The 22,535-nt window shown below is 41.1% G+C and overlaps 1 protein-coding gene across 11 annotated transcripts in view; it reads right to left on the bottom strand.

Annotated features, from left to right (window-relative positions):
• Positions 1 to 22,535, bottom strand: part of DISC1 (DISC1 scaffold protein) — a 419,870-nt gene that overhangs the window by 78,118 nt on the left and 319,217 nt on the right. For 10 of the 11 annotated variants that reach the window (XR_010319406.1, XM_064276664.1, XM_064276663.1 and 7 more), the window contains one exon: positions 17,990 to 18,050. Coding sequence is in view for 10 of the 11 variants with exons in the window: in XM_064276664.1 (XP_064132734.1) it covers positions 17,990 to 18,050 (61 nt within the window). In the remaining variant the exon portion in view is untranslated. Of the gene's footprint in view, positions 1 to 305; positions 5,652 to 17,989; positions 18,051 to 22,535 lie in introns of those variants that run through there. The other variant, XM_064276665.1, reaches the window with a different exon arrangement.

Below are 22,535 nucleotides of genomic sequence, written 5' to 3'. Positions count from 1 at the left end.
TGAAAGAGTGAGAAATGAATCTGTTAGCCTAGGGCCAGAAAATACAATTAACCAGGATCAGCCAAACAAGACAACTGAGGCAAGTTGTAGAGGGGACAGGAGAGGCATGTGAAGAGGAGTTAGGCTCCACTCCCACAGGTGCCACACTGGAGCTATACCCACAGGCCCTCTGAGTAACATATGGTTACTGCTCTCCAGAGCAGCTTATTTGCTGTTTCCCAAATTCTGTAGCCAGTTTCATTCATTTTCTTACTCTTGAGTCCAGGTGACAATTCAGCATAGACTCTTGGTTCGCTATGAGTCTGAATCGACTCAACGGCGATGTTTTTTTTTTTTTTTTATGGTAGCAACAGGCTGACACAATGTTTTACGTTTTTCTCTAACTACCTCCAAAATCCTAACAGCGTGAAGTCTGATAGCTGTCGGTAAGAGTCAGACCTGAAGAGGTCATCACGGGGGCTGAAGCCAAATGACCGGTCAGTTTGTTTTCAGGAGTCTGTCTCTCAGGTTTTGAATCTCTAGATAGTGTCCCACTGAATCCTAGAGAAGATTTCTTCCTCCTACATACACTAAGGCATTTTGAGACAAGAAGCCAAGCTCTCACTGTCGTGGTTGCTATGTAAAGGCCTAAATGCTGACAATCTGTAAGACAAAAAAAAAAAAAAGACAAAGCTGGGACCAAATTCATTCTGAAGTCATACAGGTACACTTTACGAAACCCTTCTAGCATAACAACGACTGTAAGGATGGCGCAGGACTGGGCAATGTTTCGTTCTGTTGTGCATAGGTTTGCTATGAGTCGGAACCAACTCGACGGCACCTAACAACAACAACAAACCCTTCTAGTTGAAGGATTCATAGTTCCTCACGGATGTACAGAATCAGATGAAACATACTCCAGGCGAGACCCTGCCCCTTTGGCATACAGGAGGCTAAGACATCTTTAAGAAGCTCATCTCTCCTTCATGCTCCAAGAAGCTACACAAATTAGCACAATTTCCACTCCGTAACTACAAGAGTTGACAAATGCTATCAACAAAACAAAAGTCAGTTCCACTGAGTATCAATAAATCAAGAAAATTCTAGAGACAGAGTCAATTAAGAGACAGGCTGGAGCTCATCCATCTGCAAAGTTTGATGGTGTGGCGTCGTTACCAATCGGTCCTGGTGGAACAAATCTATTGTGAAACCACAGCTTATAGTCAGGGCGTTAGTTTATTTTCCCATTTATGGAATAACAAAGGAAATAACTCAGTCAAATTGCTTTGCCTAATTGTCACAAGTCACCATCTTGGTGATTCTCTTCTCTTCCTTAGTCCACTAAACAATCTTATGATTTCTATTGGGGACTTTTTTTCTTTTAAGAAGCAGAGCAGAAAGGCCCTGTTTTTTTGATGAATGGAGCTACCGAATTATCTTTTGAGGCTTAGCATATAATACAATCACCTAAAACTCTTACAGATCAAGAAATGTCATCTTTACATCACCAGCAACAGAAGGAACAAAATTGTTTTCTGCCTGAGGCGGTTGTGATAAAGGATTTAGGACCCGTGCTGGTGTGGGCTCCAAGATATAATGGGATTCAGCCCAACACATAAAGTGTCTGCAGCTCACTCCTTTGTAGCTAACGTTCTCACAGCTGTTGTATGACTCAGGGTGGCTGGAGCGGAGGGGGAAGAGGAAAAACGAAGACAAAATGAGTCACAGAAAATGTTATGTGTAATATTTTGTCTAACCTACATTTGCCACAGCTGTTGCAGAACTGTCATCAGTAAGGTGGGGTAAGGACATTGAGCAGAGTCTTAAAAATGACTACCTGCTAGACCCATTGCCATCAGGTCAATTCCGACTCATAGCGACTCTATAGGACAGAGTAGAACTGCCGCATAGGGTTTCCAAGGGGCTGGTGGATTTGAACAGTAGAGCTTTTTTGGTTACCAGCCAAGCTCTAAAGCACTCTTCACGCTAGAAGTGAGTGGAAAATTCCATGCAGAGTTTTATATTTACTAATCTTGCCTCCAAAGCTGTCAGGTTCATACCATGTTAACAAATTAAAGTATCATGCAATCTTGACAATGCTTCCTTGAATCATTAAAAGTCTTCTCATTTAATTAATGGCAAATCGGATATCTACCTACTGGGATTTCCATTGATACAGCAATTAATTTTTCTTTAAGATTTCTAAACTCCCAGGCAAAGTGCATCAAAAACAGTCAAGCAATCAAGGGTTTTTCTCTTGAGTTTGTAAAAATCATCTTAGTTTGGACATTCCCTATTGATTAATTATAATTGTCTTTAAAAAAAAAAAAATGTGACTGGCACCTTGAAATGGGCCCACTGTTAAAGCACGTTGACATATCTGGGGTGATAATGGGCACCCAGGCCATAAAGCATGGTGGACACACTCCATTCAACTTCCTTCCTTAGTTCAGTCTAACCTAGTCATCGGAGCTGAAAATCTTTCCAGCAACTTAAACAAAAGAAAGAAATGGTCACTCTTGCTTCAATCACAGGGCACCTTGCCAAGTTTTGGGCATCCTTAAATATTGGTTGATTTATTAATTGATCTCAGTAGGCAGACCTATCATAGTGCTACTTTAAAGCAAAGAAACTTTGGGTTGATCTGTACAACCCACAGTGCAGTCCGCTACCAAAGTTTTTTGTTTTAAATTATAATCAATCTCCTGACTGTCTATCCTCTGTCAATTAAAATCCCAGTCACTTTTTTTTTTCTTCAGGATATCTTTTCCAACAGCATGACATCCAATTAAATGTTAAGGTGTTATGACAAAGAAACTGATGATGGCAAGTGATGAAGGCCACCCTCCTCACACATATTCTATCATTTTAATACTGATCCCCACCATCAAAACTCTGATTTTTTCTTGTACCATATTGTTTCTGCTACCCAGATTCTCTCCTTTTTGAAAACCCTTCACTAGACAAGCCCAGAGGACTTCACTTCTAATTCACCCTCATCTTATCCTCTGCCCACCCCTTCTCTATAGCAGAATTTTTGCTTTCTACAAGAAAAATGAGGAGCCCTGGTGGCACAGAGGTTAAGCTAAGCACTCGGCTGCTAACCAAAAGACCATTAGTTTGAACCCACCCACTGCTCCACAGAAGAAAGATATGGTTATCTGCTCCCATCAAGATTATAGCCTTGGAAACCCTATGGAGCAGTTCTACTCTGTCCTATAAAGTTGCTAAGAGTCAAATTGACTCAATGACACACAACAACAACAGCAAGGAAAATATCAGAGAAAAGCATGTATACAGGAGTTACTGTACCCCCAAAGCTGACTGTGAGGTTGTGCTGGCTTTATCTTGTGCTCCGTAAGACGGTCAGACAAGGAGCCCTGATGTTTACTGATGCACTGGTGTTATTGTTGTTGTTGTCAGGTGCCGACTCATAGTGACCCAATGCACAACAGAACAAAAACGCTGCCTAGTCCTGCACCATCCTTATAATCATTGTTGTGGTTGAGCTCGTTGTTGCAGCCACTGTGTCAATCCATTTCATTGAGGGTCTTCCTCTTTTCCACTGACCCTGTACTTTGCCAAGCATGATGTCCTTCTCCAGGGACTGATCCCTCCTGACAACATGTCCAAAGTATGTAAGAAGCAGTTTCGCCATCTTTGCTACTAAGGGGCATTCTGGTTGCACTTCGTCCAAGACAGATTTGTTCATTCTTTTGGCAGTCCATGGTATATTCTATAATCTTCGCCAACACCACAATTCAAAGGCATCAATTCTTCTTGCACTGAGGAGATGATAAACACTCCCGGTGCCTAAGTGCTGGCTGGGGTCAGGTCTTTATCAGTCTGAATGACTCCAAAATGAACCGGACTGGTTCTGAAGGCAGCAGTTTGCTCCATGATCCTAACCATTGGTCCTAGGAACCAAGGCAGACCCTGAACCTTTCATCATGGCCATTACCTCAGCATTATTTCTCCCCTTCCGCCCTCTGCCAGGAGTCCTAGCAGCTGGCCAAAGGGACGGCAGCAAAAGAAACAGTGTTTGGATAACCAGCAAGATTTACAGGCCCTTAATGGAAGCTATTAGCTACAAGCAAACATCTCTCCTCTCCCCAGAACTTCAACAGAAAGATTTAGAATTCTTGTCCAGTTTTATAAAATAAGATTTTTTATGTAGTTTTTAAAAATAATTTTGTGGTATCATAACTGCTACTAATGAAATAATACTTAGCATTTACTGAGCCCTTACTGCATACCAGAAGCATTCTTTGTCTTGTTCTATTATTGCCCCCGTTTTAATGATGGAACATCTAGTCTGGAACAGATTTATTAACTTAGTAAAGGCACCCAGCTAGGAATGAGACTATTATTTGGATCCTTCAAGATTCCCTCCCTAAATCGAGCCTCCACAATGACGATGGGAGGGACAGGGGGAGTCCACAGCAGGGAACAAAGTTGCCATCTATCTGCCAGGAAGGGAAGGGGCAGGGAGTTTTGTCATTGGTTGGTTTGAGGGTGTCTTAGTCATCTAGTGCTGCTGTAACAGAAATACCAGAAGCGGATGGCTTTAACAAAGAGAAGTTTGTTTTCTCACAGTAAAGTTGGCTAAAAGTCCAAATTCAGGGTGTCCCCTCCAGAGGAGGGCTTTCTCTTTCTGTCTTGCCCTGACTAGGAACTTCTTTGCGCAGGAACCCTGGGTCCAAAGGATGTGCCCTGCTCCTGGCACTGCTTTCTTGGTGGTATGAGGTCCCCAACTCTCTGCTTGCTTCTCTTTCCTTTTTATCTCTTGAGAGATAAAAGGTGGTGCAGGCCACACCCCAGGGAAACTCCCTTTCCATTGGATCAAGGCATGTGACCTGGGTAAGGGTGGTGTTATAATCCCACCCTAATCCTTTTTAACATAAAATTACAATCACAAAATGGAGGACAACCACAGAATACTGGGAATCATGGCCTAACCAAGTTGATACACACATTTTGGGGGGGACAAAATTCAATCCATGACAGAAGGTGTTTTTTTGTTTTTGTTTTTTATTTTAATAATTTTATTGTACTTTAAGTGAAAGTTTACAAATCAAGCCAGTCTCTCACATATAAACTTATATACACCTTACTACACACTCCCAATTACTCTCCCCCCTCTCCTTCCTTCTAGTCCCTCTTTTCGTGACCATTTTGCCAGCTTCTAAGCCCCTCTACCCTCCCATCTCCCCTCCAGGCAGGAGATGCCAACGTAGTCTCAAGTGTCCACCTGATGCAAGTAGCTCACGCTTCATCAGCATCTCTCTCCAACCCATTGTCCAGTCCAATCAGAGGGTATTTTTAATAGTAATAAGAAGGCATTACTATTACTATTAATTACTGTGTCAGGCCCTTCTCCTGCTCACTGAACGGAGAAGGGAAGAGTGGACTCCTTCCCCATACTCTCCTGTGGACCAGTTGTAGAGTCAAAATCAAGGGTTGGAGTCTTCTTTTGTTGCCCTCAAGGAAAGACTTCTCCTAGTGGGAAAACTGGGGTTCTAGAGGAGGGAGATGTGCTTTCTCCTCTTGAAGAACGGCATATAGCTGAACACTTCAGAAGAAAACGTTGATGTATTTCCAAGTAAAACCTTATTTGGTTACCACAGAGAGACTTGAAAGTGTTATAGTGAATTATAAGGCAAATGCACCACCTGTGAGGTTTATTACAAATTATATCATTTACATTTAATTTTTAAAAAGTTACTTAGTTTTATATATATTAAAAAATATATATATATATATATTTTAATTTAGTCCATATTTAATTCAGGGTCTAGAATAGTAAATTACCATAGTGGTTAGTCTAATCCTCATACAAATGATACCAATATAATCCCTACGCTTACTGTGCCTTTTTTCTAGTCTTTTGTGTGTGTGTGTGTGTGTTTTGTAGGTTTGTGTGTGCATGTGTGTATGCGTGTGTGTGGTGACAATGTACACAACAAAACCTTCATCAATTCAACAATTTCCACGTGTACAATTCAGCGACATTGACTAGAGTCTTCATGTTGCACAACCTTTGTCGTCATCCTTTTCCAAAACCTTCCACTACTGTTAACATAAAGTCACCCCTGGGAACCACTAATGGTCTTTGGTCTCTATATATTTGCTTATGTCACATAAGTGAGGTCATACAATATCTGGCTTATTTCACTCAGCATAATCTTTTCAAGGTTCATCCATGATGTGGCACGCACCAGGACTTCATTTTTTATAGCTGAGTAATATTCCATTGCATGTATGTACCACATTTTGCTTATTCACTCATCTGTTGATGGACATTTCAGTTGTTTATACTTCTTGGCTACTGTGAAAAGTGCTACAATGAATACTGATATACAGGTTTGTGTTCCTGCTTTCACTTCTTCTAGGTATATATGTGGAATTGGGATTGCTTGGTCATATAGTAATTCTATGTTTATTTTCCTAGTCTTTTTAATTCAAGCCATATTACTATATTTTGTGTGTAATTTTTCTGTATGTATGTATTTTTATGTGTTGATGCATTATTTTAAGTATACTTAAGGTTTTTCTGGAATAAGATGAAATAAGGTAAAACAAATGTAAACAATTATTTATTAAATTATTTTCTAGAACGTTGTAGAATTAGGTGCTTTATATTTTCTTATCAGTTTGAAATTCAAACTAATATTTTAGATGACTGCTTCTCTCGGAATATTAGATAATACAGCTAAATGGCTTCAAACTTCAAAAACGGATAAATTCAACAATTACTATTTTCAAGAAGGCTTTCATTCAGATGATGTAAAGGATCAGTCTTCCTGGCTTTAGAAAGGAACTAGGTAGGCCCTTGTTACAGATACCTATACCAACCAATGAATGAACTCGTAAGTATTCACATTATATAAGGTCTGAGCCCTGAGCCAGCAGTTGAGATGAGAAGGTAGAACATGGACAAATAAAAGGAAAGCTAATGTGCCAAGATAGTGTGATCCACCTAAGTTAAGTGGCAAGTGAAAGATAGACAGAGACAAGCTAGGAGCCAGAAGAGGGAGAAGACACTGTGGGCTGAGGTAGAGATGGCTTCACCAAAGCTGTAGAACTCAGGTTGGACCTAGAAGGACAGACAGGATTTGTCTAAGTACAGAGACCATGAATCAGACAAGGATGAGAAGGGGGTGGTGCATTTCTCATCTCTACATCCTACAAATCTCCTTCTGCTAAAGACAAAGAGAGACTGAGCTGCCACAAATTATCCACAGAAGGCCATGGAGCCCAGTGTAGGGGTGCACACTAAATCACAGAGTGGGAACAAAGAGACTGAGATCTCCCTCTCTCTCGGAGGCTGTAGAGGAAAATAAAAAGGGATCAAGGTAGCCAAGGAGCAGTGATAAAGGCACCGAGTTCTCCGTGAAGAGCGAAGTCTGGATAGCGATGATGTGCTTGACTTGGGCCTGCTAAGTGGGAGAGCTGGAAGGCATATGGCAGTGACAAAACAATAGCATCAAAGTAAGGAAGCATACGTGAAGGCATTTGTGTGCACCTGCCTTCTTTCTATTTGTGCCAAAGGCGAGAGGCAGTTTCCCATGGCAGCCAGTTGAATATTTTCTGGCTGCCATTTCTTACATTCATTTCTCTCAAAAGTGTCTGAAATAAATTCAGTGTGGATGGACAGTGGACTGTTCCAGGTACACAGGAATTTGGAATAAAGAGTATTATATTTGGAATCTCAAGGAATTCCATTCACTGTTGAACTCCTGTTAGGAAATGGGTGAGCTACCTCCATGCCTGGTTCTGTTAATTTTGGGGTTGTTGATGCTGTTGTTAGTCGCCACAGAATTTGACAAAATGCTGCCCCATTCTGCACCATCCTCATGATTAGACCATTGTGGTCCATAGGGTTTTAATTGGCTGATTTTTGGAAGTAGATCAGCAGGCCTTTCTTCCTAGTCCATCTTGGTCTGGAAGCACTATTGAAACCTGCTCAGCATCACAGCAACATGTAAGCCTCCAATGACAGGTGAGTGGTGGCTACACATGAGGTACACTGGCCAGGGATTGAACCCCAGTCTCCCGCATGGAGGCAAGGTTTCTATCACTGGGCCACCAGTGCTTCAGAAGTTTGGGGTAACGCACCTCAAGAGAGTACACTTATGCTTTCTGCTATTCTGCTATTAAGGATCACACACCTGAATGAGGCTTGTGAAGTCTTGCCTGAAGTCACCAATGGCTACCATATTTTAAACTCCCTCTCCTCTGCCTTCTCTTATTCTGCCCCTTCAGCCGTTATGGTTCTACTTCCTTCACCTCCTTTGTGTAGTCTGAGAGCTGATTTTTCTTTTTAAAGAATTAATCTTTTTTTTTTTTTTCTTTTGTGGATGTGGAGAGAAAGAAGGCTGGTGGATAAAGTACTCAAATACTGAGCCCAACACTTGATTTATTATTAGAAAATAAGTAATATATATTCCCTACTGTGTGGTTTCTAATTTTTTTTTTAATGTGTGCACCTATCAATAAGAAAATTGTGAACATGCATCACTAATACTTTTTCATAAACTGTATACATGTACTACTATTTACACACAAAACATTTTAAAGATAAAATTTAAATGGATAAAATTAAAAAAAGCCAGAATAGAAATTTCAAAATGTCCTTCCCATACCCCACTGGACCATCATGAGTGTACTTGGAAGCAACTATCCTAAGGATGCCATCTTTGGCCCTAAGATCTCTTCCTCATTAGATCTTGGTCAGTTGGCAAACTACACTTGCTTTTGGCAATGACTGACAGGCTTTGGGGGCCTTGGGTGAAGAACAGACTTTAGTCTCTGAGGCAATGATGGGCTTGTCTCCAAAACATCACTGCTCTACACGACCACTGTTCTGTGTGCAGTGCTGCCTCCACCACTGTGCCCTTGAGGACAGGGACATTGCCTGAGTCTTCTTTATGTCCTTCACGTCTAATAGTAGACATGGCTGATAGTAGAAGGTCAATACAATTTTGCTGAATGAGTATTGACCAACTCCACCAGGCTGTCTCTCAGATTAATTCCAACTTTTGGAGTGAAGGCAGTGCTATCTAGATAAATAGGCTGAGAAGGAGGTGAAGGGTCTACGCAGAAACCGCCGTGATTATTTTCCCACCTTGCTCATCACTGCTAGCTATTTCAGAGCATGAATAAGTTTACCCAGCTACCATTTCCTGTCAGGCTGTTCCTACTGGAAATTTCAAAATAATCAGAAACTAAACATTAAGTTACAAAGAAAGGAAAACTCACACACACACAACTGAGTGACCTTTAAAAAAACCTATCAGTCTCTAAATTTCAAAGTAAATTTCAGATAAGACCAATGAGCTCTTGACAGTTCCTTCTAAGATAAAAACGGCCTCTAAGGAAATATTTAACCACTTCCATGTCCAAAACAGATTTTAATCACCTTCTCTGTTTTCTTTTCTACTTACGAAAGTATGATGCACACTCAAACAAAACATGTGGGAAACCCACCATAGCACAGTGAAACAAAAATAACCTATAATCTACCACTCAACTGCAAAGGTTTTATATTTGATTTCGTAAAAACAGTAGATATAATCTAGAGATTTTTTTTTAAAAGAGAAATTCTCTTATTAGTCATGTACACAGGAGATTCCACAGATTTAAGTTGAACCCACACGAGCATCCTCAGGGTGGTGGGCCGGCTTCCACACGTGCCAGAAATGTGGGTTTACCATTGGACAATAATGAGTTTCACCCATACGGTGTTTGGCAATACAAGATCAATAAAAATTTTAACCCATCTACAAAGGAAAGACTTCCCAATATTTCTTTTGACTCTTTGAAAGAGCTAGCTAACAAAGAATGTGTAGTAATTGAGAAAATAGAAATTAATGCACGGTTTGGCTGTAAGGAGAATTAAGCTAGGCCAAAATATGCTCAACTAAAACCTCTGGAAACCATAAGCCTAAATGAGTAAGTAGAGTAAGCTCTTTAAGAGCAGATTTTTTTTTTCCCCCTATTAGATAATATACTACTAAGATCTGAAGGCAAGACAAGTGGATTTCTAGGCTGTTACAACTTCTTCGGCTGCCTTCAATCTTTGAATCTAATATTTGAGAATAGGATTCCAAGATATAATTGTTCTTCATTCATTCATCCTGAAGTCAGTATAATTTTATTGAATGTTTAGCACATGCCAGACAGCTTGCCAGCCACTCTATATACAAGACATGTGAGACATGGGACCCATTTTCAAGGAGCTCATGGTCTAACAGTATTAGACAGACAGAAGTCATTGCAACAAACTGTTGTAAGTGGCTATCCACGGCAGGTACCAGGAAGGAAACAAGAAGAGGCCAGAAAGGCATCATGGAAAAGGGACTTTTGTGCTGAGTGCTGAGTGAGTGTACGCTCAGGGGTGGGTGAGAGACGGCTCCTCAGCAAGGGAGCATTGTACCAAAGGCCCTGCAGTGGAGCGTGGGGGACTTGGGGAACTGAGGCAGTCTGGCCAGTTTGAAACACCAGGCTGTCTGTGTAGATGTGGACTACCGATGAGGCTGGAGCACCTCATGAGCCACTTAATGGAGAGCATTGGGTGGCATGGTGAGGTTTTTGGGGTTCATCCTGGACGCAAAACAGATCCTAGAAGGATTGTAAGCTCTGGCTGTGGGTGAAGAGTAGGCTGACATGGTGTGAGGCCAGTGCGAGGAAGGCTGTTGGAAGACTACTGAATGGGCCAAGTCAAAGGTAGTAATAGTGAGAACGGAGAGCAAAGCATGGAAAGGGAATTGATCTGTGAAATGACCATATAACTCTGAATTGCAGCCACTGCCCTAGCTATTTGGCTACAGGTAAGAAGTAGGTGGAAGAAAAAATGGTAGTAGGGGAAAAAATGGTATCTCTCCTTTCTAGAAGGAGGAAAAGAAATACACATGTCCCTAACTTATAACTTAGATTATTAAAAGGCAAATACTTTTTAAAATATATACTAGAGATCCTCATTTAATATGCCCGCTTTTTGTTTTGCAAGATATCCCTTTGAACTGCTCACGACATTGGAACTTTCTAATTCACTTAGCTTTCTTGGTAGACAGTGGGAGAAGACTTCATCAAAGAGAGACATTGAGCATTCTAAGTCAAGGTTATTGGGGTCTCTAGCTCTTTGTATACTTTCAGGTAGTAAAAAATATATTGTTGTTGCCTTATTTGGATTTGTCTCCAAAACCGTGACCAGCCATATCTAGATCTTGCTATAGCCCTGGTCTTTAAGTATATCCTCTGTACTGTTCTCAGGGAAAATGAACAATCTGTTCCATTCTCAAGAACTTTCTTTCTAAACCACTGCTAGGCCAAGAGATGCTACAGACAGTGAGAATGAACGACAGAGATATTCATCAGTATCTATCATCTTAGTCAGTATCTTGCAATATTAATTGAGCAGCCACTATGAGACGAACTGTACCTGGTGCTAAAAACTGCTTTTGTGTTATAAGATGTTGATTCCCTTGAAAGGAACTGTGAGTGTGACAGGTCATCAATACAGCCCATGGAGTATCCAATAAGCACAATCACTTCTCAGGCCTGGTGGGAAGGAAGGCAGTCAGAAAGACAGCCTGACAATTGCGTACATTCTGTAGTATCCCCTCTGGCCTTCTGCGCTAAGGCTGCAATAAATAATATACCGCAGACACCTCAGGGTACATCAGCTCCCTAGCCTCTGTCTGCTACTCTGTGCACTGCCACTGGGGTTACACATCTCTGCTGCTTTTTTCTTCCTTATTCCATTGTCTCTACCGCAACAGTGGGCTCAGACATAGCAACGGTTATGGGGATGGCGCAAGACCAGGCAGTGTTTCGTTCTGTTGTACATACAGTGTAGCTATGAGTCAGAAATGAATTGACGGTACCTAACAACAACCAGTTCAAACACTTCTGAGCCAAGTGTCTAAACAGCTTGAAATAGCAATGGAGAGAGCCCTCAGGAAGTAGGCATGTGGGAGAGGTCAGCTACCATCCTAGTCATCTGAGACTTCTGAGGCAGTCCTAGGTAATTAATATAATGTGAATCGAGAAGTCAGGAACACAGTGGCTTTGGAGCATCAACTCTGCTGAAGGGGCAAAAAGAGAGGTGGAAGGCGATGAAAGTTGACACTGGGGTGTGTATAAACTAGTTACATTCCTTCATTCATTTATTGGGTACTCACAGAGTGTTCAGAACTGTCAAATCCCTGAAGATACAGTTCTGAACAAGACAGACTTGGTTTTATAATAATGATATTGAGCACTTTAAATGTGAGAATGATTCCATGAGAGCACACTTCTCAGCCTGGGGGAGCCATGAAAGTTTTCAAAGAAGAGATGCTAAAAATTGATGGATGAGCATCCAGTGTGCCACGTGGAAGGAGTCTGGTCAATCTCAGGCCAGAGCATCCGACCCACCTGAAGATTACTTCAAATCCCTGAGTATTGGGTTAAACCATACGAAACTGCTATTTTCCTAGATCAAAAATGGCTGAATAGCAGCAATTTTATGTGGTTCAACCAATACTTTCCTGGATAACATCCCTTGACCATTTCCTCTCCTAAATGTTCAGAATCATAGTTTAATTTCCAGAAAAAAACCACAGAGAAACATTGGGAAGTGTGAGAGAGCCAGTTGGCTGAGTGGTGGGGTGTGGATGGATGATGCTCAAAGGCACACAGAGGCCAGAGAGAAGAGTGCTGTGAGCCAGGGTAAGATGCTTAGGCTTTATCCTTGGACAATAGGGAGCCACTGGATGGTTTTAAGCAGGGAGTGTAATGACCAGATTTGTATTTTAAGATGCTCACTCAAGACTGCCTGGAGAATGGAGAGGAAAGAGCAAGACTGAAAACAAGAAAGCAGTCTTATAGTCATTCAAGGGAGAGAAGGTAGGCCATGGTTAAAGTTGATGAGCTTGAAAACATGTTAAAGGACTCGGTAACTGTCAGTGGGAGATGAGGGAGAGGGGACTCAACATGTATCCAGGATTCTAGCACAAGCAACAAGGTGGTGGTGGGGCCATTCGCTGGACTGGGCTCACAGAGGAGGGGCCAGCTGGGAGGACAAGAGGACAAGTTCAGATCTGGACAGGGCTGCTCAGTCAGTTTTGAAGAGAGGGAAGATCAGGAGAAGCAGGAGGTGAAGGGATAACATTTAGAGACTACCAACTGTGTAAGTATTTTACATACAACATTTAATTCAGTCCACACACTGGCCCTGGAGGGTAGGCATCCTTATTGCAGTTGTATAGTTAAAGACATTGGAAGTTGAGTTTGTCTAATGGTATGCATTTCAGACACGTTAGAGCTGCAATTTAAATAGATATCTCTCCACCAATATCCACGTTTTTACTATCACAACCTATTGCCCAATAACCTAATGGAACTTATGATGTGTGTGGTGATTACAGCTAAAAAATGGTAGCTGGAGTTAAGATCAAAGGGGATAAACCAGGAACTTATTTCAGAACATGATGGGAAAAGAGGAAAGCCAAACTCAAACCAGGGCACCTAGCCTAGATAAGTACTGTCCTACTTTCTAAGGGGAGTCCCTGGGTGGTGCAAACACTTCACACACTCGGCTGCTAACCCAAAGATTGGAGGTTCAAGTCTACCCAGGAGTGCCTCGGAAGAAAGGTCTGGTGATCTACTTCTGAAAAATGAGCCACTGAAAACTCTGTGGATGAAAAAGAAGAAAAAAGTGCGAGGCCTCACACTACCTGATTTTAGAACCTATTATACCGCCATGGTAGTCAAAACAGCCTGGTACTGGTACAACAACAGATACATAGACCAATGGAACGGAACTGAGAATCCAGACGTAAATCCATCTACTTATGAGGAGCTGATATTCGACAAAAGCCCAAAGTCCATTAATTGGGAAAAAGGCAGTCTGTCTAACAAACGGTGCTGGCATAAGTGGATATCCATCTGCAAAAAATTAAACAAGACTCTTACCTCATACCTTGCACAAAAACTAACTCAAAATGGATCAAAGACCTAAATATAAAACCTAAAATGATAAAGACCATGGAAGAAAAAATAGGGACAATGCAAGGAGCCCTAATACATGTCATAAACAGTATACAAAACATTACTAACAATGCACAAACACCAGAGGAGAAACTAGATAACCGGGAGCTCCTAAAAATCAAACACCTATGCTCACCCAATGACTTCACCAAAAGAGTAAAAAGACAACCTACAGACTGCGAAAAAAAATTTTGGCTATGACAAATCTGATCAGAGTTTAATCTCTAAAATCTACAAGATACTGCAAAACCTCGAGAACAAAAAGACAAATAGCCAAATTAAAAAACAGGCAAAGGATATGAAGAGGCACTTCACCAAAGAAGACATTCAAGCAGCTAACAGGTACATAAGGAAATGCTCATGATCATTAGCCATTAGAGAAATGCAAATGAAAACTACAATGAGATACCATCTCATCCCAACAAGGCTAGCTTTAATCCAAAAACACAAAATAATAAATGTTGGTGACGTTGTAGAGAGAGTGGAACACTTATACACTGCTGGTGGGAATGTAAAATGGTACAACCACTTTGGAAATCGATTTGGTGCTTCCTTAAAAAGCTAGAAATAGAAGTACCGTACGATCCAGCAATACCACTCCTTGGAATATATCCTAGAGAAGTAAGAGCCGTCACAGGAATAGATATATGCATACCTATGTTCATTGCAGCACTGTTCACAATAGCAAAAAGATGGAAACAACCAAGGCGCCCATCAACTGATGAATGGATAATCAAATTATGGTATAGTCACACAATGGAATACTACACAACAATAAAGAACAACAATGAATCTGTGAAACATAACATGGATGAATCTGGAAAGCACTATGCTGAGTGAAATTAATCGGTCACAAAAGGACAGATATTGTATGAGGCCACTATTATAAGAACTCAAGAAAAGGTTTAAATACAGAAGAAAACATTCTTTGATGGTTACGAGGGTGGGGAGGGAGGAAGAGGGGTATTCACTAATTAGATAAAAACAGATAGTAGACAAGAACTATTTTAGGTAAAAAAAATAAGAGAAGATCAACACATAATACAGGGAAAGTCAGCACGACTGGACTAAACCAAAAGCAAACACTTCAACGGACAAAGTATCAGGGGCAGGGGTCTGGGGACCATGGTTTCAGGGGACATCTAGGTCAACTGGCATAACTAAATGTATTAAGAAAACCTTCTGCATCTCACTTTGGTGAGTAGCGTCTGGGGTCTTAAAAGCTAGCAAGGGGCCATCTAAGATGCATCACTTGGTCTCAACCCATCTGGAGCAAAGAAGAGTAAATAACAACAGACACAAGGAAAATAAGAGCCCAAAAGTCAGAAAGGGCCACATAATCCAGAGCCTCCATCAGCTTGAGACCAGAAGAACTAGAGGGCGCCTGGCTACCACCAATGACTGCCCTGACAGGGAACACAACGAGAATCCCTGATGGAGCAGGAGAAAAGTATAACGCAGAACTCAAATTCTAGCAAAAGACCGGACTTAATGGTCAGACTGAGACTGGAGGGACCCCAGAGAACATGGCCCCAGACTCTCTGACAGCCCCAAACTAAAACCATTCCCAAAGCCAACTCTTCAAAGATTAGGCTGGACTGCAAGACATAAATGATACTGGTGAGGAGTGTGCTTCTTAGCTTAAGTAGACACATGAGACTAAACGGGCAGCTTCTGTCCAGAGGTGAGATGAGGAGGCAGAGAGGGACAGGAACTGGTTGAATGGATACAGGAAATACAGGGTGGAGAGGAGGACTGTGCTGTCACATTACAGGGAGAGCAAGTAGGGTCACATTACAATGTGTGTTTAAGTTTTTGTATGAGAAACTGACTTGAATTGTAAACGTTCACTTTAAGCACAATAAAAAAGAAAAAAAGGATATTCTTTCTTCTAAAGTACACACAGAACTTTTTTCAGAAGCAGATTGTTCTATATCCCCAGCTTAGTATCTCAAAACAAATGAACAAAAGCAACCCTAATATAGCTGAAGATTTACAAATATCTTACTTAGACTTCTGAATGTAAGTTCCTTTTGGAAACTGATTTCTAGAAAATTTCCAAGTGCTCCTTAGTAGTACTATGATCACTGCTAATAATAGCTTACATTTACTGAGTACTTATCATGTGTAAAACCATGAATTATTTAATCCTTACAGCAATCCTATAAAGTAGATACTCTTACTATCCCTTATTTTACAGATAAAAGTAGGCTTCCAGTGTGTGCTGCTAAGCACATGATTGCCAAGACTCTAGCTAAGTACCCATTAGCAAGTCATCATGTCCCCAGATTGCTGAAACTGAAATAGGTCCTCCAGAATTTAACATGTGGCTGAGTTCTACCACTCGCACGGCTTTTAAATAGTGTATCATTTTCCCTCATGGTTACTAACCCTGCGCAGCTCTGATGTTTCAGAAAATGTGAAGATGAAGCCTTCAGCCAGTGGAAATCAATGTTCACTTTGTGGTGTGAAATGTTTTTACCTTAAAGAATGAACATTGTGCTTTGTGTATATGCCACTCAGGGAATACTCTCTGTATTGAGGACTGTTAATGCTTATCTAATATCTATGATTATGGTAAATTATATTGATAAAGTAATGGAGCCCTATTGTTAGTCTGAAGGAGCCCTGGTGGCAAAATTATTAAGCACTCGGCTGAAAGGTCAAGCAGCTCGAACCTACCAGCCACTCCACGGGAGGAAAGACCTGGCAATCTGCTCCTGTAAACATCACAGCTAGGAAACCCTATGGGGCAGTTCTACTCTGTCCTATAGGGTTGCTATGAGTATTCAGAATGGACTTGACGACACACAACAGCAACATTGCTAGCCATGGAGTCTCTGGATGGCGCCAATGGTTAATGCGCTCAGCCGCTAATAAAATGTTGACTGAATTGAATAAAAAAAGAAAGAAAACTCTATGGAGCACAGTTTTACTCTGACACACATGGGGTCGCCAAGTGTCGGAATCGACTTGACAACAACCGGTACTGGTACTTTCTCATGGAAAGAGGCACTTCCTGACAGACTCCCTCTTATTTGCATGCCTGTCTCTCTCATAACTACCTTCCTCGTCATTCCTTCCCAAACTGGGGGAAGAAGGGGGTCAGTCAGGCTTGCTTTCCAAGTATGAGAAACGAACACTGTAGTACCTTCCTTATTCTGTAGAGTAGCCTCAACAGCGCCACCTCTCTTAATACCTCCTAAGGGAGAAGCAATGTTTCGCCAGTGGGATTATCTTAGCAAAGGTTTAAGGCAGGGCCTATTTAAAGTGTTACTTAACTATTTCCAAAATAGTAGCAAAACAGTCTCCCTGCAACTAAATGACTCCCAGGAAAGAAAGCATATGTTACATTTTAGTACTTGTTCCCTTAATTAGGAACAGATCCCAGTGGCTGGAATTTATTTTCCGAAGTACACAGCCACAACAACCAGAAACATCTTGACATGCTACAGCATCCTAACATTTCTCAAAATCTGAATTCCTAATTGGGTTAAAGAAAAAAAAAAAAATGCAACCAGGAATTTTCATGCTGGTTTTGATTCAGGATTCAAAACAGAATACTAAGACATGCATTTTTATATTGTTCCAAAACATGTATAAGCCGGTTCAAAATCCCTACAACCCCCACAGACACTGAAAACAAAGGAAAAACAGACCAATGCATGAATTCCAAATTTAACATGCAAAGAAATTCTTCTGCTTCTATGGAACATGAAAACTATCTTGTGATCTCCCCAAGGCCTTCAATCTATTTACTTTCTAAATGAGGAGTCAGAGCTGGGAGATGTTTGTATGACACCTGCTCCTTCCCTCACTGAATTGAAAGGACTCCGTTTTGTGTTTTTCTTTGTTAATTTATTACAGAAATCGGCAAGCCCTTTTTGTTGTTGATAGCTTAAAGTAAACTAAATTTTATAATAATGACAAATCCAGATGCCCCGTGAGGTCTGTAATAAATAATTATTATCCTTACCTGTGCAGTTTATCCTCAAGCATCTGCATGTACTTCACAGTCTTTTCCTTCACATTTGTTTCTGCAAAACAAAAATCCAAAGGTGATGGAACTGCAGTCAAAGAATGAATAAAAGACAGAACTACTAAAAGCTAAAAATCAAAGGACAGTGGTTAAGTCTCTAATAACAACAATAATACCCTGTCTTGGGAACTGGGGTCCCTGAGTGGTGCAAACAGTTAATGCACTCTGCTCCTAGCTGAAAGTTTGGAGGTTCAAGTTCACCCAGAAGCCCCTCGGAAGAAACGCCTGGCGATCTGCTTCTGAAAAATCAGCCACTGAAAACCCTATGGAGTACAGTTCTACTCTGACACACTTGCAGTCACCATGAATGGGAAAGGGCTAGAAGGCAACCAGTTTTATGTTTGGAAAATACTCCAGTGTGTTGGGAGTGGTTGCCTGGAGCAATCTGCTGAAAAGGATTCTAAGGATGTGAGTGAGCACTGTAGGAGTCACCTTGGAGACTGGAGAGTACTGGAACTTGTGCCAACACTTGCTTTATTCTTTCAAAGATAGTTCATTTGCGGTCTGTCATTGGGTCACTTCATGTTCTGACTCTTACATTTCCTACATGGTAGCCAAGAGGCTGATTGTTAAATACTGGGAAAGAGAACCCAATAATTGGGTAGCTCCCATCCTACTGAAAAAGGAACTTCACCAATGGGAGCAGGGAATCATAAAACCTTTTATGGAAAAACAAATCTAAACATGTGATCCTACCAGTAAGTAGAAAATCAATTGCTCAACTTCCAAGGCTGGGAAATCTGCTACCGCTTGAGATAAACTCAAGTGCCCAGAAATCACTAAATGTTGAGAGAAATGAATGATCGTTGTGGTTCAGTGAATCAAAGAGGCATTTTACTAATAATAAACAGATATAAAAGGATTGGGTACAATTTAGGCAAGCTCTTATAATCTCTGTTTCCTCATCTATTGGATTAAAGTGCCTCTCGAGGTAATAACTGAGATGTGCGTATGAAGCACAAGAGAGAACCTGGCACCTGATGGGTTTTCACTAAGTGGTGGTTGTAATGATCAATGATGTTGCTACTTCTATTGTTAACATTATTATTGTTAATCTTGTTGTTTTCCTTTATTTTTATTTCAAACTGTATTCTCAAACACAATTGATACCAAAGGGTTCGTTAACACTCTAACATTAGGGAATGTGGAAAAGCAGAGTCGCTCTGCTGCCTCTCAGCCCAAGTTTGCGCTACTGGGAGCCTCTGCTTTGGCAGCTTCTCAGGATCCATTTTAGTTACCACGTGTGTCTGTATGTGTATGTGGTGGTGGTGGTGGGGGGGGGTGGTGTTTTATCTGGAACTGGAAAAAGTATCCTGAAACTTCTCAAAGAGAAATCAAATATTTAGACACAAATTAAAACAATTGTATGTTCTGGTTAATTTGTTCGTGAAAGGTAAATAGTAAATTTATACAACGAACCATCTGTTTTAGATGGTCTCTTATAATTTATGTTGGCCACACCTACAGATTTAGTTGTGCTCAGTTTTTTCCAAATTAATTAATTAAATACATTTTTTCAGCACTTACTATATTGCAAGTGGAGCCCTGATAGCAGAGTGGTTAAGAGCTATAGCTGTTAACCAAAAGGTTATCAGTTTGAATCTACCAGTTGCTCCTAGAAAACCCTATGGGGCATTTCTACTCTGTCCTCTAGGGCCGCTATGAGTCAGAATTGGCTGTAAGGCAATGCGTTTGATTTTTTTGTTTTTATATGGCCAGTAAGGAGCACTGGTGGCGCAACAGTTAAGCGCTTAGTTGCTAACCAAAAGGTTAGTGGTTAGAACCCACCCAGCAGCTCTGCAGGAGAAAGACCTGGTAATTAGCTTCCATAAAGACTATAGCCAAGAAAACCCTGTACAGCATTTCTACTCTGTCACGTGGAGTTGCTATGAGTTGGAATCGATAGGATGGCACCCAACAACAACAACAACATATGCCAGGTACTATGCTAGTATGGGACTTTAGTTGTCATGATATAGTTCTGTAAACAGAGATCTGTTCACTGGTTAATCCTGAGCAAGCACTACAAATTCGGAATGTCCCAAGCAATGAGCCATCTTCATGACCATTGGTATGTTTGAGTCCATTGTTGCAGCTATTTGTGTCAGTTCATTGAGAGTTTCCCTTATTTTCACTGACCCTTTACTTTATCAAACAGTCTGACCTTTTTGAGAGATTGGTCTTTCCTGAAGACATGTCCAAAGTAAGCAAGACAAAGTTTTGCTATCCTCACTCCTAAGGAACATTCTGGTTTTATTTCTTCGAATACTGTATAGCAACAGGCAGATTTTAGATAAATTTTAAAGGTAGAACCTGCATGATTCCATGATAGATTGAATGTGGGTGTGAGAAAGACAGAAGTCAAGAATGACTGCAAGGCTTTGGCCCTGAGCACTGGGAAGAATAGAGTTGCTATCAGCCGAGGTGAGGAAGACCGCAGAAGGAACCAGTTTGGGGAGGCAAATAAGAGTTCATCTTGGATACATTAAATTTGAGAAGGTTATTAGACATCCAGTGTAGGTATCAGGTATGAAGCCAGATATCTGAGTCTGGAGTTCGAGGAAAGGTCTGGGTGGAGATGTATGTCTGGAAGCCATCAGCACTGGAAGCATCAAGGCTGGATGATGTCACTAAGGGAGTGAGAGTAATATAAGAAGCCCTTGATGAGCCCTTGATTTCCCCCAAAAGACAAAAATGGGTAGCATTTCCCTTGAGGAAAATAAAGCCTTATTCTCATGTTTAAAAACAACCCAGATGTCTACCATACTGATGATATTATTACAAAATTGAATGCTAAGTACTTGACTCCAATAAGCATCTGAAGCCCTAGTTAGAGACGTGCTGGTTTTCTCCAGAACCTGCAAGTTTTACGTCTCTTTCCACTTGCCTGGAGGCTGCATTTGAAGAGGGTGCTGTTTTTGAAATACTACCTTATCTGGGTCCCCAGCCTACCTCCCAGCCAAGCAGTTTAAAGGTACTTCGCATATACTCACTGGATTGACCCACAACCTTCTCAAGAGGTTTTAAACTTCCTCAGTGTTATGCCCACAGAGGCAGGGACAGAGACTAAAGCACCCCTCATGATGGTCTCCTCCATTTTTTTTCCCCACCTCCCTCCTCTGTCTTCCTTTCCCTACCATCTTAGGTCTCACAGAGCGGGGGCTCACGAGAAAGGTGATGATGAGGCAGGATCCAGGGACCATGGAGGGAGCCCATATCAGAAATGAGGTTCCAGGGCCAAAATGCCCAAGAAAATAAAGAAGGCCAGGAGATTCTGAGCCTCCTGATTGGGACAAGGCAGGAATACTTCCCCTTCTACCCATTTGCTAAGGGAATCTGATATCCAAGTTTAAGCCATAATATCAGAATGGAAATCATGTAATTAGTTTTATGACTCCAATTAAATAAAAATTGTTTGATAATCAAATGCTAAATGCTGTGAAAGCATTTCGCCAAGGGCACGGCACAAACACAAATCAATGTTACAGGAATTTAATACGAGCCTGAGCTCATGAAAGGTACTATGCTAGGCACTCTTTAAATATGAAAAGGACCATGGCTTCAGGGGACACAGAGGTAGCTGTGGGTCCAGACTCTTCAACACCAATTTCTCACTAGAGTACACAGCAACATTTCCCATAAAGCTACATCATAAACCAATAATCCAAAAATGTCCCTATGAATCAGATGGAAAAAAACCCAAGCCCCCCAGCAATATCCTTTCCAGCATAAACACCAAAGGTAGGAGAATGGGAAATGGAAGCAGGTCCAATTAGGTTTCACGGTATTACACCTTTTGTTTGCATAATCAAAGGATAGCAGTATTTGTCATGATAATAGTACAGGAAATGAATAACACCCAGGCCAGCTTGCTATCAGATTGAATGAAGCAATGCTGAGGAACTTCAGACCCACTGCCCTCAATTAATTACAAGGGCACCATTGGATCAGTACAATATCATCTCACATTTAAAAATGGAGGCCAGAGGGACCTTATCGGTTTAGCATTAACCACAAAATTTTGTCCAACACTAGTCATTTTACTGACGTTTTCTAAAGTAGCATATTGTCCAAAGTAGCAAATTTTCTAAAGTACCAAGCGAAGCCTGGTCTATTTTTACAAAGTTTTCAGACTTCGAAGGCCAATATTCAAGAATAGATTTAAACCAAAATTAGCTTCCATTAGTAAAATTTCCAAAAGGAAGATACGAAAGGCAAAGGAAAAATTTTAGAAATCTGAGACATTTTTGACTACTGAAGGTTCGAGTTAACGAAAGGACATCTGTTCTGCTTAGTTGGGTAGTTGAACCAGGCACGAAGATAAGCAGGTAACTCAGTCCTAACAAAGACCCAGGAACGTGAGCAATACAGAAAAATGGAGGGGTGGAACGAGGCTGTGTAAGGCCTTGAAAGCTGGCAGAACGCTTTCCATGAAGTCCTAGGTAAGTCTAATTTCACGTTGCAGGGCAAGATAAAACACCAA

The sequence above is a fragment of the Loxodonta africana genome, chromosome 25 (assembly GCF_030014295.1).
Source record: "Loxodonta africana isolate mLoxAfr1 chromosome 25, mLoxAfr1.hap2, whole genome shotgun sequence".
NCBI lineage: Eukaryota > Metazoa > Chordata > Mammalia > Proboscidea > Elephantidae > Loxodonta > Loxodonta africana.
This window is presented reverse-complemented; position numbering and strand designations above follow the sequence as displayed.